This window comes from Lemur catta, chromosome 6 (genome assembly GCF_020740605.2).
Source record: "Lemur catta isolate mLemCat1 chromosome 6, mLemCat1.pri, whole genome shotgun sequence".
NCBI classification, from domain to species: domain Eukaryota; kingdom Metazoa; phylum Chordata; class Mammalia; order Primates; family Lemuridae; genus Lemur; species Lemur catta.
Window position 1 is genome coordinate 12,760,914 of NC_059133.1, and position 15,177 is coordinate 12,776,090.

Below are 15,177 nucleotides of genomic sequence, written 5' to 3' on the forward strand. Positions count from 1 at the left end.
CCTTTGCACACATTGCCCTGCTGTTCAGCAGGCTGGTCCTGCCTGCCTGCACCCTTTCAGGGTGCCCCTGCGTGTCCTGCATAGAGAGACCCCCCCCCCCCGTCTTAAGGGTGGGCCCCAATCCAGGATGACGGATGTGCTGGGTTAAGAAGAGGGGATTGGGACACAGACCACGTGAAGACACGGGAAGAAGGTGGCCATCGAAAAACCAAGGAGCCTCAGGAGCAACCAACCCTGCCATATCTTGATCTTGCATTTCCAGCCTCCAGAACTGAGAAAATAAATTTCTCTTATTTAGGCCCCCTGGTCTGTGGCACTTTGCTATGGCAGCCAATGCAGACAGACACACCTACAGACTGTTAGCTCCGCTGAGGGAAGGGCCCGGCTCAGCCCTGCGTGGTGCTACACTCTGTTGTATATTCAGCAACTACTTGTCAGATAAAGGAATGACTTATCTCACAATGACCACAAAGACCTTTGAAATATGGAAGTTTTACTAACCCTATACTGAGTAGTCCCAGGACAGTATATCTTTATCCTTTTAGTATCTCTGTTTTGGATTCCCTCCACTTCCTTCCTCATTCAATAAGAATTGCTACATCTTTTTAAACTGTCTAAGGATCAGCCTAATCTGTCTAAGAATATAAAGAGATTTTCTGCATAAGTTTTCTGACTGCTTGGCCACCGCGCGAGGGCCACAGTTGTTAACTTTCACCTCCCAGGCTGTTTCAGAGAATGAACTTCATGTGACTTCCGGCCTCTGGTGAAGTAGAGGGTCAATGAGTAATAATGTTGTCATCTCAGAAATGCTATAAGGGAAAAAAAGTTAAGTAATCACTACTTAAAACCCAGAACCTTTTGGTATTAATAATAATGACATCACTTAATCAAAGCTGAATACTCTTGTACAATTTAACATTTCCTTTTACTGTCAAAACAACCTTATGACAGAACTGGGATGAATTTTACTATTATCCATTACCGAAAAAAAACAAACAAAAAAAACACTAAAACTCAAGAATCAAGTAGTTTGGCCCAAATCACACAGTTAATAATTGGAAAAGCCAGAACTTGAATACTGGCCTTACAATCCTACAAACAAGTGCTTTTTCTGCAGCCCCAGGAGGGAAAGTTAAACAATCGCTCCTAGGCACTATTAATCGCCAGTCAAGAGAGCATCTGTGAGCACAGTATCTGAAAGATGCCAACAAATTATGGTTTTAAAAACAGATAGATCCAAAACGTCCACGGATAGAGGTGGTAGCTGGACCGCGGCCAGGTCTGCTTCCCGCACGGAGGCCGTGTCTGGGAGGTGACAGCAGCCACGCGTCCTGGGAGCCGGTGTGATAAAAGCAGCCTTGGAAGACAGCCCGGCAGCTCTACAGTCCTTTTTTAGTTTTTCCCATTTCCAAAGACCAAAGATCACAGAAGGAAGAAAGAGAAAAATCATTATTTGAGATTGAGCAGGAGTTTTAAACTGTAAATTAAGTTAATGCGGGCCCATTCAGGGATGTCTTGGGGATTTGGGGTTGGGAGGAGACTTGTTCTTGGCAGATGGAATCATTATCTGGACCTTTATTGGATTGTGTATTCTTTTCTGAGGCCCAGGCCTGCCTTTTCTATTCTCCCTGGGTAGGATGTGCTCTCAGCTCAGTGCACTGGGATTGATGCTGGAGGTAATTAACCTCTCACATCCCACTGAGCACCGGAGGGCTCAGCAGGGTGCCCCGGACTCCTGCCTGAAGTTCCAGGTGGCAGTGTGGACAGGAACCAGTGGGCTGGTCAAACACACCTTGACTAGTCTTTCTACCTGTCCTCTCTGTGTCCTTTGAACCTTTCCCACGGTGGTGCCAGCTGTAGCCCTTCCCCTGGGAGAGAAATGCTCTGAGGATGGTTCCTACCTGTGATGAAGGTGTGAACACACAGACTTCTGCAACCCGGAGGCTGCAGTGCAAGCTCCCCGCTGCGGGGTTCCTAGCCACTTGGCCTTCACTGGCGACTTTGCCTCTCTGCACTTCAGTTTCCCTTCTGAAAGATAAAAAGAAGCACAGTGCCCACCTCCCGGGGTTGTTGTAGGTTATCTCTGCGATGACATGTGAAAAGTACACATCCCAGTGCCTGGGCCGAGTGCTCACATAGAGGGAGCTGCCCTGAGAAAGGGTCTCTGCTCAGTGCAGAAATGCCCCTCCTGCAGCACACCTGGCAGTGCAACCACCCATGTGCAAACGTCCGCACCCCTGCCCTGCATCATTTCCAGGCTCACCCCGGAGAATCTGCTTCAGTGAGACTGAGGTGGTACCTGGCAGATAGGAGCCAGACCATCAGAGAAGCTCTTTGTAAAGATAAAATCCAGAAGGTGGAGTGTGGCCTGCGTTCTTCACTGCTGTGTGTCTGGCAGTCGGCACAGAGCCTGGTACACGTGGGGATTCCATAAATCCCTGCTGGATGAGGGCTGAGTCACGCAGCCTCTTCCAGAAACATTTCAGTGATCGGAACGTCTCCCTAGAAAGGGAGCTCGTTTCTGTTGCGGTAAACTCTAATGGCTAGTTACAGTCTTGCTTATAATAAGCAAAATCTGTCCTCCTCTGATCTTTACTCATTCAGCCTAATTCTCCCTTCTAGAGTGGCACAGATTCTAACTCCTTGGAAGGCATTTGCCCTCAGCCACAGAGATCAGTATGGGTGGAGTAATTTTCTCCAAGTGAAACAGGGCTAAACAATGAATAAATTAGGGCAGCAGTGCTTCATAAAGTAACTAAAACCCAAGGAATCAAAATGAGTGACAATTAATTAGAGTCCATAGATTCCATTTGAAGGACATGCAAGATAAACCTGGGATCCATACACCTGCTTAGGAGCCCCAGTGAAGCCTCGTGAAATATTAATAGATACCATTACCGTTTTACAGATGAGAAAAATGAAGAACTAAGAGTTTACTCATGATTACCTATCAGGTATAGAAGAATTTATATCAGGTAGAGAAGTATATGTATTAAAGTTTAAAGAAAGAAGCAGCAGCCAGGTTTGAGATGCATAGAAGAAACCCTGAGCTTTAAGTCAGAGTTGGAGTCCTAGCTCTTCCATCGACTGTGTGTTCATAAACACCTCGCTCCCCTTCCTGGGCTTCGTCTGTGTAGTAGGTGGTTGCAGAGTCCTGCTAAGATCTTCACGGCTCATCTGCATGTCTGTGATTCCAGGGTACATTGAGCAGGAGCTGAGCTGCAAAGTAGGAGCTATAAAACATGCAAGTTCAGAAGCATTCCTTTTCAAGCTATTCAGGGTTGTTAAAATAGCCTTTTGTGTGCATCTTCTCAGGAGATGTTTTATTATTCTACGCTGACTAGCCAGGGGCACCTGGGGCCATGTAGCAGTTCTTTTAGGATGTTTAGTAAATGGTGATATGATACTGCATGTTTTCCTAGTCATAGACACCCTGCACTCAGACACACATTGAATGGTTCTACTAAAGGCTTTTCTGTTTTCAAATAGCTTATTAGAATAAATATGAGGTTGAGGGGGCATTGTTAGGTTCTCTGCTGATACTCAGGACAGCCTCTGGTTTTAACATTTTAATATTCACCTGGTGGTATAAGCACAGGTGGTTTGATATGCAGCAGTGATGGGCAGACTTCCACTGTGTGTCCGGGGGCTTTCCTGGGGGTGGGAAATAGGAGACACTACTGAGAGCATCCTACAGATAAAAGCTCAAGATATGTATACCTGGTGTTTACCTGGAGAGGTTAACTAGTGCTCATCCATTTCCCCTCCATTCAGATAGAGTTTACGGTTCCAGATGAGATAGAAGGTAGGGTGTGCATAAGATTTACTTTTCATTCATTCAGCCATTTATTCATTCATCCACCTCTCCTCACTATAGGACCACAGGAGCATTGAAGCTCTTCAATCAAAGAAGCAAAATCAACAAATTTGTGCCTTCAATATATTTCTAGGGCTAGGTAAGCAGACGGGAACTGGCTTCCCTGAGCAAAGGTGCTCAGATACAAATCCACTAAGGTAACCAGGAGTGCACAAGACGATGAGGGCAGGTAGATCAAGGGAAGGGCTGGACTTGAGAAATACTCTGCTGGTCAAATCTGTAGGACTTGGCTACGGCGAGGATATGAGGAATGAGGGGAGGAAGGTGTCAGGGTTGAGTCAAAGGCTGATTCTACCTTTGGTGAAGAGTTAGATCTTGATGCTACCAACCAACGAAACAGGCCGAAGTCACACCATTATTTAGGGGAAGATGATGGGTTTGGTTTCGGTCAGCTTGAGTTGAAGGTCATCATGGAATAGGCAGATGAAGTTGGTGAGCTGACAGGTGGACGGAAGAGCAGGGTGCTCTGGAAAGAAGGCTGAGCTGAGGACAGAGGTTGGTGCAATGGGTGGCATGGCGCCATCATCTGTGGATGAAAGGGAGAGCAAGAAGAAAAGGGGGCTGGGCACGGGAGGCGGGGAGCACTGGCATGTAAGGGGTGGCAGGGGAAGCAACCAAGGACCTAATGTCACAGACGCTAAAGGCTTCAACAGGGTGGAGTAGGTGGGAGCTAGGGACAGCAGGGACAGGGTGAGGGGGCAGTGGGGCCAAGTTTTACTGCAGCTAATGTCAGCACCTGGATGGGAAAACCCAGACGTTGGGAAAAATGGCCGTTCCAAAAGGGAGGAGGAGCAATGCCTCCGGTTCAGCATCTGCCGTGAGCCCCAGGCACTGCACATGTGTTATCGTATTTGATCTGCTTGTCTGTTCTTGGAGGTTAAAAGGTAGATTTTATTCTTAACCTTATATGAGAAGGAAACTGAGGCTCAGAGAAGTTATATCTTGGTCAAACCATACTGAACTGGGGCCAGAACCCCCTGTTTTGCGTGTCCTTCTAATGTGCCGTGCTACCATCCTCATACCTGGGGGCCAGTGCTCAGTCTGACCTCTCCGTGCCAGATGTGCCACCTGGAAGCATCGTCACTCTCTGCTCCTTGGTTCTCCTGAGCAGCAAGAGCCCTGCCTCGAGCCAAAAACTGCCAGAGGAGGGGGACAGAGGAGTTCCCAGCCTGGAGCCATCTGTCTGCCGGCTGGTAACAGTGACACCGGGCCCCGGCAGAATAGCAAGCTTGTTCGCTCTTGTCTGGCTGTTAGTGGTGATGTATGAATAAGCAAAGAGGACAGCTTCATTTTCATAAGTTAACTTGTGCCTGGAGTAAGGAAGACGGAGAACAGTGTACTTAATCATAACCACAGGCCCAGCACGGAAAACAATGACAAAGCCTTTTCTGTGAGTCACGGTGTTTTATTGTAATAACTCCTAAGAAGATGAGACAGGCGGTCCGTGATGCTGAGTGAGCCAGCGCGCCGTGGCAACCCGTGTCATCTCCCCATGAGGAATCCCCCGGGATCTTACTTTCTAATGGACGGCAGGCTGGAGGCATATTTGTGTCATCAAGGTTCAGACTTTAGACTTGGACCTCTGGACACCAGGATTTAGATGCCACCTGGCTGATGAGCTGGGATTGGTGGCGCTGTCGAAGATGACCTGTCAACCTGGGAGCAGAGGGGCCCACTGTCCTAGAAGGTGTTCCTGGACAGCGCCATTAGCAGATAAGCTTTGGGGAGCTTGGGAGTTCGGAGGTCCGTGTGGGAGGGGAGAGACTGCCTGTAGCCCAGGAGGGGACATGGCAGGTGGCTCCAAGGGGGAGACATCCAGACAAGCAGGCCGCACCCACTTGTTCCCACTTATCCGTGTTTCAGTCATTGCAAGTATCATCCTGCTTCATAACTGCGTTTCTGTCTCCTGCTCTAGCTGTCCCTGGGGCAAGAACTGCGTTTTACTTGTCTTTGCTTCCTTAGCGTGTTGTGTGGTGTCTGACACAAAGCAAACCCTCAGTCGGTTTAAGCTGAACCAAAATCTCCGCAAAGTCAGGGCTGTGTCAGCTGAGGAAGGGAGGGCATGGCCGGGGCCGGGCGTGCAGGCAGGTGGGGCAGAATATAGGTCCAGGGAGTGCTGGGTGTCTTGAGAAGCACAAACGCCTGCTGCACACTTTACTGTTTGCTGGGCACTTTCAGTGGTAATGTTTGAATAAGCACAGAACAAAGCTCCATTTTCACAAATTACATTGTACCTAGAGAAAAAAAGTTTAACTCAGTGACATATGCACTGTTTATTAACTTCATTTTACAAATGAATGAAGAAGCAAGCATAGAGAGGTTAAGTAACTTATCCAGGGTCACACAGCAGTTAAATAGAGGAGCCGGGATTCGAACCCAGGCAGTCTCTGCCGTTCATTTTCCTCACCACTTTACTGTACGCAAGAAGTACAGCACTGGAGACCACCACTGAATTCTGCTCTTTTATGAGCTGAATTTAGACACCGCATGAGTTTATTGTGTGCCAGTGACCCTGCAGGTGAGCCTTACCCCTGACTAAAGCAAGAACAGAACTTCCAGAGATCAGTCAATGATTCTCAAGCTTTAATGCGCATCTGAATTACCTAGGGAGTTGTTTTATTTCATGCAAATTCTAGTCCTCACGGCCAGAATTCTTATTCAGAAGTGTTGGGGTATGAGGGACTTAATATACGATATTGTCCCCCCATATATACACACCCCAGATACTGAACCAATTTAGAGTAAGAGCAAAATGTCACCTTATTTTACTGATCAAGGTGACATTGGAGGACTCAACTTTAGATGTGCATCTGCCGCGGCTATTCTGAACACCAAAACCCAGAGTTGGAATTGTCCACCCTGTCACAGGAAGTGCTGGGCAACTCAGGGCCTCATCAGGAGGGGGCTCCCCTCCGAAACCCGTAGCATGGAACAGCCGCTCGGCCGTGAGCCGTCTGTCGGCACGCTGGCTCCTGGAAGAGGGATGGAGGAAGAGGCAAAACTCCACAAACATGGTTTTCTCTGAAACTCACCTGTCAGGCACTTCCTTCCGTACCCAGGGGAAAGAGAAAAGGTTGGTGGCAGAAGCCAAGTGATCCCTCCTTCTAGAAACCGGAGAAATATGTCTACGGCCAGACCACCCTGAACGCACCCAGTCTCATCTGATCTCGGAAGCTAAGCAGGGTCTGGCCTGGTTCGTACTTGGATGGGAAACCAGAGAAGTAGGGAAAGCCACTTACCACTAGTAACTGACTTCTACATTGAGGCCCAGGAGCCTGTGATTTTTAGCAAGAACCCCACATGTTTCTGAAGCAGAGAGTCCTCAGACCATACTTGGAGAAGCAAAGTTCTAGAATGGCCTAGTCGTTGCGCTGCATGTCTTTCAGAGAAAATCAAGTGCATGAGCTCACTCTTTTGGAAACTTACAGGTCAGCTTGGACAATGATATTTAAAAAGAACTCACTTACATAGTGCTTATAGCTTCAGCTTCTATGCTAAGCACTTAATATATATGAAGTCATTTAAACACATGGAGTCACAATAGCTGTAAGAGTTACATATCAAGGCAGAGAGAGGTTAAGTAATTTTCCCAAGGCTACACAGCCAGAAAATGATGGGGTTAGAAATTGGATCCAGTCAGTCTGACTCCAGTGTACACTCTTCACTTCTAGCTATCGTATTGCTGTACGTGGTGCCCTGTCCGTGGACACAGACCTCTGCAGAGGGTGACACACAGAACAGTTAGCTCATGGGATTCACACGCAAAACTCAACACTGTTTTCTTACCCTTACAAAATTTGACCTTTACTACTGTTTTAATAATTGAAATAGCACCTAATGAATCTATTTAAAAAAGCAAAATAAAGTCTTAGTAGCTATTTATTATTTTGTTTTTTCTCAACCAATGGATATTAAAATGATAACTATGATGTTGCTAGTTAAGGATTTTTATATACATATATAATTTTAAAGAGGATCGGCATACGTGAGAGGGTGATGTGCTACCATCAAATGAAATAAGCCAAGGTGCAAATTGAGAGAAGAGGAATTTGGATATTATTTTTTGGGGAGAACATGACTTAAAGTTAACCATGCAAATCATTCCTTTTTTGGAGATTAAGGCCTTGAGTTCAAGCCTCATGTGGAGCACCTGAAGTAAAAGATGCTCGTAGGTTCTACACTCCTCTCTTTGCAGTTTTCCACGCAGGACAGGCAGATGCCTGGCTTCCCAGAGCTGAGTGGAAGCTACATGGATGATGGTGATTGTGGGGAGAGGTTGGAATGATTTGCAGCTTCAGAAACGTGGGGATACTAACACACAGTGCCATTAGTGGGCTTCCCAGTCAGGAGAGATTTACCCACCAGATGTCATTTATTTAGTAGATATTTATGAAGCACCTACTGTGTGTTAGATACTGCACAGTTCTTGCTCTTGGACTAAAGTAGGAAATGGATATTTACAAATGATGTGTGGGTGTGCCTGGATATTACCCATTTTATCCTTTAAAGCAGCGGTCTCCAACCTTTTTGGCACCAGGGACCAATTTCGTGGAAGATAGTTTTTCCACATACCTGGGGTGGGGAGGAAGGCAGAGCTCAGGCAGTGGTGCAAGCAGTGGGGAGCGGCTGTAAATACAGATGAAGCTTTGCTAGTTCACCCACCACTCACCTCCTGCTGTGCAGCTTCCTGTTTCTAAGTTTCATGGAAGACAGTTTTTCCGTGGACCATGGCTGGAAGGGCATGGTGGAGCTCTGCAGCTCGGTCCCTGGTACAGGCCACAGACCAACCGGTACCAGTCTGTGGTCCAGGGCTTGGGTATCATAGCTTTAAAGGGTATAAGTTGGCTGATGGCAAACATACCAGTAGGACATACTACATAGATATGCTTTCCATCTAATGTGGGAAAGAAGATAAAGTAGTCATTCAGGCTTGGGATTATTCATAAAAGGCTTCATGCTAGCAATGGCCCTTGGAAGGATTATGGGTGGGCATCGGCAGGGGACAAGGGCAGTTCCTGCTGAGGGAGGACTGAGTGAGCAAGACACAAATGAGGACACAGGCAACAAAACTGTGCATTTTGTTTGGCAGGAATGAAGTGTGGCTGGTAGAGGATTTGTCTGAAGAAGCAGATTGAGGCAAAGTACAATGCATGAGATGCCACGATATAGAATTTGGACTTTCAGATATCTGAAGATGACCTCCCTTGAAATCCAGATGGTCACCCTAAATTCAATGAAAGATCATTCCCCTTTTGTCAGTGCTGAGTGTATGACACCCTTTATCATGCCAAAAAACACTGTGATACCAATGTGGGGTCCTTGGTAATTATGTTCCATCTCACCCAAGGACTACACTTCCCTGTTGCGTCCCATCCTCGGTGTGAGGTCTCTCACTGGGCCGTAGCATCAGGACTTGGCACACAGCTTTCCCAGCTAAGGGCATCGTGCCTTTCGGATCTAATAGTTTTGCACAAATGTCCTAAGCTTGTTGCACGTGAAATTGATTGGCTCTTGTGCTCCCTGAATTGGTGATATGTTTTTCTGAGGAATTCTACAAGTTTTAGATGTGATCATATACAATGACAAAGTGGGTGTAGTATTTTTCCCGTGCCTCTAATTTATGTATTTGTGCTGGGGTGATGATTTAGATAGGAGCTCTATAAATTGATCAAATAAATTACCCCAAACCCACACAACATCATTTCAGGAGGCTGTCATCATACCAAGGAGGTTCTATATCACCCAGCATGGTGTTCCAAGAGAACTGCTGGGGTTTTTTTAACATGTTGCTGGGCTTTTATTTGTTCAAAAAGGTCTTCATTTCTCAGATTGGCCAACATTATAAGGAGTTTAACTCCAGGACACATGGGTTAGCTGTGGAAGAGAGTAATCATTAGTTGTTGGACTTCTGTAAGTTATGTCAGCTCTCTAAGCCTCGGTTTCCCTTTCTATAAAATGTTGATTTATAATTCCTACCTCAGACGTTTGTTGTAAGGGTAAGGAATAATGCCTTGGGATGGTGGGAGCATCTGCATGTCAGACAACTGTAGACTCATGTCCTCACTCCATCACTAGCCGTGCAAATCACTGGTCCTTTGTAAGCCTCAGTTGCCTAGGCTGTAAAACGGTCTTGATGATAATTCCAAGAGAATACCTTCTACAGGTGGCATGAGGGAGCAGTCTAAAGGAAGCCAGGTGGGTCTGATGCTCTGAGTTGCAAGGGCCAGAGACATCAGCGCCCTATGAGATTGACTATAAGACTGACTCACCTAAGATGCTAAGGTGCAGCAGACACTGTGGCCAACATCAAAGCCCACTCTGGGGACAGAGGAACAGTTGTTCCTCTAGACAACACTCCTGTGTTGACATGATGTTGGTTGACACAAGATAAATCTACTTTAGAGGAAGCAGTGAGTGTGAGAGCAGAACCCTGTTAAAAAGGTGGGCAAAAGGTGGCTCTTCCTTGTGGGCTCTCATCTCATCAAACAGGTAATCCCTCCTCCCTGACGTGGGAAAGCAATCAGTCCATGCCCAGAAAGCCAGTAAATTAATATACAGCAGGCAATATCAGAATTGGAATACTGGAAGAGTCGTATGTCTGTCCATAAATATGGGTTCCATGAGTTAAGAAATGAATGCATGAATAAATGAATGGTTTGGGGTTCTGGCTTTATCACAGATTAACTGGGTAACCTTGGGCAAATTAATTAACTGTTTTGGGCCTCCATTTCTTCTCTATAAAATGGCTGACTAATTGTGAGAATTAAGCATGTTAGTGCAAGTGAAGCTCTTAGATCAGGGCCTGGCACCTCATAAAAGCTCCTAATAAATGAGAACTGTTGTCATGATGATTTGCCATTATTTACACCGTGTGATCAATAGTCACTGATACGGATGGCTTGACTTCTCCTTTTAAGATGTTTGCATTCTCTGTATTTTACAGGTCAGCAGGTCCTGGGCTTGGTAGAGAACCAGAGTGACTGGTACCTTGGAAACCTGTGGAAAAATCACCGCCCGTGGCCGGCCCTTGGCAGGGGCTACAACACAGGTAAGGGGGTGGTATGGCTGGGGTTGTAAAGTGTGATGTGAGGGGTCACTGCTCCTTTCTCGGGTAGAAGAGACAGCAAAATCCCAGGAGGCGGCCACCGGGTGGCTTGAATTTAGCAGTGGACAGTGTGTAGGTGGTTGGCATTCCAGTCTCTTCCTAGTGGAGCTGCAGCTACAGGCTGGGTAGCTGCTGGGCCTGGGCGGGCTGTGGTGGTCTCACCAGAATGCCCCTCTCCTGACCCTGAAAGCTAGCTCTGATTGGACATCCTTATCGGTATAACCCATCGGTTCCTTGGCCCTGTTGATACAGACTAGAGATCATTCTGCAGTACCAAACAAGCCCAACATTGCAGTTTTTTTTACACAACAGAAATGTATTTTAACACAACAGGCCATGTCTCCATTTTAGGTCTACAAGGATCTGTGTTCACAGTAGGTACTCAGGAATCATCTCAGCACAACTTCCATATGTTCAGTGGGAAAGTAGCAAAAGTCATATTGTCTCTTCCTTTCAGAAGTGACACAATTTCTGCTATTTCATTAGCACATTGACTGCCACACTAGGGAAAAAAAATATTTTCCCTGGGGCCATGGTGTTTTATTATGAAAATATTAATAGAATAAAAACTTTTAAAACAAAATGATCCTTTCTAATTTAATGAAAAATCTGTTATGTTTTATTGTTTTCTGTGCATGACATACGCTCTCAAGGTAAAGAGATGTGTGAGTTATATGTGTTTCATGAGGCCCCAGGCTTGAAACTAGTGTGAGTTAAATACAACTCACATGGCAGTGAATGTGTTAGCTAAAGCATGTCGTGTGGCCATTCCTCTCTTCAAGGGTGTGGGCAAGCACAGCCTACCATGTGCCAGGCAGGAGAAAAGGCAGAAATATTTGGTAATCACACTTCTGAGGACCACAGCCCTCCAACACCTTGTGTCTAAAATAAAATCCGTTATTCTCCATTGTTACTTGCCTCAAACTTGCTTCTCTTGTGCTTCTTTTTCTGTTATTGGTGTCTTCATTCATTCAACTATTCTTGTTCACCAGCTGTCTCTTGAATTCTTACTGGGTATGAGGCCCCATGCTAGGTATGGTGGACACCATCTGTGACCTCATAGAGTGTATAAGCAATGAAACTAGAGCAGCTTCCCTCCCCTGGGACTCAACTGCTGCCAATGTCTGTCTTTGAAATGCCCCCGGATCCTCTTTCTGCCTCCCCCCTCCATCCTCATTGCCACTGCTTGGGCGCCCTATTCTCAGAGGATGCTGATGCGTGACCTTTATCAGGACTTGGACTTGGGGCCCAGAGAGCTGTAGTGGGGGGTGAGACAGAGAAGGGCTGAGGCCCTAACATCTGAGACCAGCGAAATCACTGTGTTGCAGCAGGTGTCTGGGGACAGCACCACCTGACCGTGATAGGGGAGGGGAAGCCTGGCCTGGAGGCTAAGGCCAGTCTGCAGTGGGAAGAGCTAAAAAGTCAACTGAGAGTTGATGGTCAGACTCTAGAGAGGTCAAATGCAAAGGCTGGGCCCCAGAGACCAAAGGAAAAGGACATGGGTCAAGCTTGCAGAGGTGAGAATTAAGAAATGGGGTGAGAGTGGGAGGTCGTAGCTGGAGGAAAACAAGGAAAGAATGTCCAGCATCAGTGTCCTGAGCAGCCAGAGGTGGCAGCCAGGGAGCCCTGGACTGAAGGCCACACCAGGAGATGCAGACTGATCCTTAGCTGACGTTTGCCAGAGCACCAGGCATGCCTCACCCTGTGTATTAATAATTTTTCCCTGTAACACCTACCAGGCATATACAGAAGTTGCATTTGGAGAACTCTAACCACCAGCCAGCCCCTCCTGGACCCAGAGCTCCATCCTGGAGGCTCCCTCACCGGGTTGGGCATTAACCCTTTAGTTGCTGGATGGTGGGGAAGTCTGAGGAGTCTCTAAGGGGGGCCAGGGTGGGGAAGGGCGGCTGAGGGGCTCGGGCTACTCTTTATCAGCAGGTAGGGAAGTATTTCAGTATTTCCATAACAGGTCAGGCAGTGCCTCTGCATACCAGCTGAGTCTAGGTGCTTTCTCTGTGTTAATCTCAGTTGATCCTCACACTAACCCCAGGAGACAGGTGCTATGCTTATCTCTCTTCTACAGTAGAGGAAACTGAAGCTTAGAGAGTTTAAGGCGGTAGCCCTGACAAGTAAAGGAGCCTGCAGTGTCAACTACTAACTTCTCTTGCTTGAAATTTGGTGGTGTCAGGATCAAACACTTTTCAGAAATGGAGAATTGTGGCTCTGCCCTTGAAGAGCCTGATTGATGAGGCCTGTGGCGGAGACCAGGATTCTTACCTGTAGGAAAGCTCTAGAATGTTTCTGGAGCAGGATGTCTAAGGGCCTGCCCTCATCACAGGTGACACTCTGTTTCCCACCCCAGCAAGCTCTCCCAGAAGCTGTTTCCTCAGTGCATTCGAGGGTGAACCCTTTATGAGCCCACAACGGGCCAGCGAGAGGCCCCCCATGCTTTTCATTGGTAAGGGATTTGTCACCCCGTGTGAGTCTTTTGTGCCTGTATTTCCGGATGTGTTTCCTCTGTGCTTTCAGACACTCATGTTTGTGGGGTGGGAGAAGGGAAGTCCCAGGGAAACCCTGCTGTACAAGTTTAGTCTCTGTCTTCTGTGACATATAATAGAAAATGTCGCACAGAAATATACTGCAGGGCCTCGAGGATGCAGCATCGAAGTCACAGTTACCTCCATAAAACAAAAACCACCAGTCATCAATCCGGGTTTGCAGGGAAAAGAAGAATGTAGCCCTCTGGGGAATTTATTATGACAAAAATGTCATGTCCCCTCCCGCACCTCCCTGTTTGCTACAGAAGGTAGAGTCAGGAGATACACAAGTGTCTAAACCACCTGCAGCTCCTACTCGATCTGTCAAGGCAGTGAGTTACTTCCCGTCTTGCTGGTACTAAAAGGGCAGAGCCAGATGGGGGAAATTCCTGTTAGAAGTGATGTGTCCATTTAAATAAGCCGGTGACACCAAGTGATCATTATAAAAGGATTTATGAGGCATCGAAATGCATTGGCTTTCACGATGGGGATTTGTTATTTTAAGACCAAGGATTGTGCCACATATCAGCGGATGAATCATCCAGACATTTAGATCCTCGAGGAAATTGAGGATACCGCTGGAGAGAACCTGCTACCCTAAATCCCAGCACCGCTCGAGCCTCCAGAAAGGGCATCTCCAGCAAAGCCCCCTGTTGTCAGCCTCGAGCTTGACGTTGGGGAGCCCGGAGGAGCTGGGTTAGAGCCATATTCGGCCGTTTAGTCTCCGTCTGAGCATGGCCAGTTTGCTTCACCTCCTTGGACCTTAGTTCTCTCCTCTTTTAAATAGGACAGTAACAGAACCTAGTGTGTGAGGATTAACAGTCAGTGAGATAACTTAGGACAACTGCCTAGCCTGAGGTCAGGTAAATAAGTACTCAATAAATCTCAGTCTTTGTCCTCTTGCATTTTTCTGCCTAGTACCGTATCAGGAGATGGGATCCACCCACTTTAAAAATGGTGCTTATGTAATTGCACCGGGTTTGCTGAGGTCTCCCAAGCCCTCAAGGTCAGACAGAACCAGTAAGTTTTTCATTTTCCTCCAAATATGATGCAGGCACCTAGCAGTTTTTCTCAATTTCTCCACTATCTGAGAAAAGTTTTTCATATTATTTTAAGAAAAAAAAATGACTATTTCAGTTCCTATATCAGCTGAGTTTTTCTTTGAAAATCCCCAGAAAAAGCGTGAGATGTCTGAGTGGGGACATCTGCCTTCAAGACCTGACTCTGTCGCTTGCAAATTCTGTGCCTTCTGGAAAGCTAACCCGCGGTCAGTGAGCCCTGCGTTCCTCACCGACAAACTGAGAATGAGAACTCGGCCCCACAGCCCACAGTGAGGCTCTGTTGTCAGGGCGTGGCTACGTGTGTGCCCGGTAAACCAGAGCACTTCAGGAACTTGGTGGTAGTTTTCATTTCTCCTCCTGACCACAGCCTGAGTGACCGTTTCAGACGATTCGGATTCAGCCCATGCCTCAAACGCAGCTGCGTTCCCTGCACCTGCGTTCCCTGCACCTGCGAGCCATCAGGCGTCGTACCAGGCACCACAGCCTGCACGATCTTCGGGAATGCCTAGAATATCCTGTACAGTGACATTCCCCTTCAGAGAGCCAGCCAGGCTCCCCTTTCCTCTTTTTTGTTCTTCTCTCCCAGTCTGCTTTCAC

At 47.0% G+C, this 15,177-nt stretch overlaps 1 protein-coding gene across 2 annotated transcripts in view; it reads left to right on the plus strand.

Annotated features, from left to right (window-relative positions):
* LARGE1 (LARGE xylosyl- and glucuronyltransferase 1) overlaps nt 1-15,177 on the plus strand; it is a 446,568-nt gene that overhangs the window by 326,288 nt on the left and 105,103 nt on the right. For both annotated transcript variants that reach the window (XM_045553007.1, XM_045553008.1), the window contains one exon: nt 10,821-10,925. In XM_045553007.1, coding sequence (XP_045408963.1) covers nt 10,821-10,925 — 105 coding nt within the window. The remainder of the gene's footprint in view (nt 1-10,820; nt 10,926-15,177) is intronic.